Source organism: Papaver somniferum, unplaced genomic scaffold (assembly GCF_003573695.1).
Source record: "Papaver somniferum cultivar HN1 unplaced genomic scaffold, ASM357369v1 unplaced-scaffold_135, whole genome shotgun sequence".
In the NCBI taxonomy this organism is placed as follows: domain Eukaryota; kingdom Viridiplantae; phylum Streptophyta; class Magnoliopsida; order Ranunculales; family Papaveraceae; genus Papaver; species Papaver somniferum.
The window spans coordinates 2,350,955-2,352,950 of record NW_020622713.1 but is presented as its reverse complement, the minus strand read 5'-3'; the positions used below and the strand labels follow the sequence as shown (position 1 = coordinate 2,352,950).

At 38.9% G+C, this 1,996-nt stretch overlaps 1 protein-coding gene across 1 annotated transcript; it reads left to right on the top strand.

Annotated features, from left to right (window-relative positions):
- The first annotated feature begins 811 nt into the window (after positions 1-811).
- On the top strand, positions 812-1,690 carry LOC113333875. Its single transcript, XM_026580242.1, has 2 exons — positions 812-1,293; positions 1,351-1,690. The coding sequence occupies exons 1-2, from the start codon at positions 812-814 to the stop codon at positions 1,688-1,690; spliced, it is 822 nt and encodes a 273-aa protein (XP_026436027.1).
- Positions 1,691-1,996: the final 306 nt, after the last annotated feature.

Below are 1,996 nucleotides of genomic sequence, written 5' to 3'. Positions count from 1 at the left end.
TTGACGGTTTATATACGAAGGAGGATTCCTCGATCATATCTCTCTCTATTGATTACAATACAATTTTATTTTCTTTGATTATTTATTTTGTTCACAACTAAAACAAAACCCCCCTTGTGATACTTTGACAACTAAAACTCACTGTTCTTCGTGGGAACGATTCTTACTTCCATTATATTACCAGATAATTGTGTGGAAATAAGATTATTAATTTGATTGAGCTACGACACCCATCAAATTTTGGCGCCGCTGCCGGGGAGCAGTCGGTAGCTTTAGTTGTTATTTTTATTAGTTTTAATCTTGTTTTTAGATTTTTTTTTAGTTTTTAATTTCTTTTTCTAGATTTTTGTTTTCAGGTACTTAATCTTTGGCACCGAAAGACTGGGAATACCAGAGGTGCGGAATCCAAACTCGTAGGGGAACGGTGTTGCAAGCACATCCACAGTTGCAAGAAGAACCTTCTACATCAACAATGGTAGGCAGTACAAATAATCCACCACCTCCACCTGCGGAGAAGAAGTTCGGAGAGTTGACATCTCCATGCTTAGATTCACAACCACTGTGTATTACAATCACTAATCCAGTGGAGCTGAAGTTGAGTCTACTTCATCATTTACCAAAGTTCAAGGGACTTCCAGGCGAGGATCCGAATCGTCATCTTCGATAATTTCAACAAAAGATGACAAGTCTTAGGCAAAGTACCGAAGACAGTGATACAACATTTATGCAAGCCTTCCAATTCTCTTTAATAGATTCAACGGAAGAATGGTTGTGTTACCTTCCCCCAGGGAGTATTACAACATGGGCGGAGATGAGAAAACTATTCTTAGAGAAGTATTTTCCTGCTTCTAAAGCAGCCTCTGTTCGTAAAGAGATTAGTGGTATTCTCCAATTTACTGGGGAGTCTCTTTATGAATATTGGGATAGGTATAAAAAGTTGGTGGCGAGTTTCCCTCACCACAACATATCACCAACACTCATCATTCAATATTTCTATGAAGGATTACTTACAGAGCAACGAAATTTGATTGACGTGGCTGCTGGTGGTTCACTTACTGAGAAGATAATCTCGCAGGCGACTAGTTTGATCGATAGTATGGCTTCGAATGCTCAACAATTTTATACCAGACAGGACTCAAATGTCAGAAGAGTTAGCAATATGGAAGAAACTTCACAGTCAGAGCAACGAATGAAAAACATGGAGAAGGTAATACAAAGGATGACAACAGTGATCATTCCTTCATATGAAGAGGATGCCGAGGTAAATGTTATATTTCCTAATCAGAGGCCCAGGTATGATCCATATTCTAGTACTTATAATCCTGGTTGGAAAGATTATCCTAATTTCAGTTATACTAACAAGCAAGCTGCAGCTTCTAATCCATATGTAAGACAAGGTGGTTTTCAACAATTCCAGCAACCTCAACAAGTTAAGGAGCGTGATTCTTCAAGTGATGACAAGATCAATGCGTTAATGCAAGGCATGCAAGGTATTACTTCTATGTTACAACAAAGCCAACAAAACCAACAAAAGAATGATGCAACTATCAAGGAATTGCGAAATCAAGTTGGGCAATTGGAAACAGACATGAACATCATGAAATCACAAGCATCAACACAACTCCCATCACAACCTTTTGTGAACCCAAGAGAGCACGTCAATACAATAACGTTAAGGAGTGGGAGATAAACTGTAGAGCCACATCAAAAAAAAGAGGTTAGTAATGACATCGAAAAGGAAGTAGAAGAGGAAACCGTCCCAAAAGAAAAGCCAACCTCAAACGGCCAACCTAAGGACACGGTTCCCACTTTTACCATACCACCTCCTTTCCCTAGTCGTTTTGCCAAGTCGAAGAAACAAGCTCAAGACAAGGAGATCATGGATATTTTCAGCAAGATACACATCAACATTCCATTTATTGAGGCCATCAAAATCGTACCCATGTATGCCAAGGTTTTGAAGGATTTGTGTAAAAGGAAAGATATGTTGATTGCT

Coding starts and splice junctions, on each gene's coding strand:
- LOC113333875 (XM_026580242.1), top strand. CDS start 812: ATGAGAAAACTATTCTTAGAGAAGTATTTTCCTGCTTCTAAAGCAGCC. Junction 1,294..1,350: donor TTTCCTAATCAGAGGCCCAG/GTATGATCCATA, acceptor TCCTAATTTCAG/TTATACTAACAAGCAAGCTG.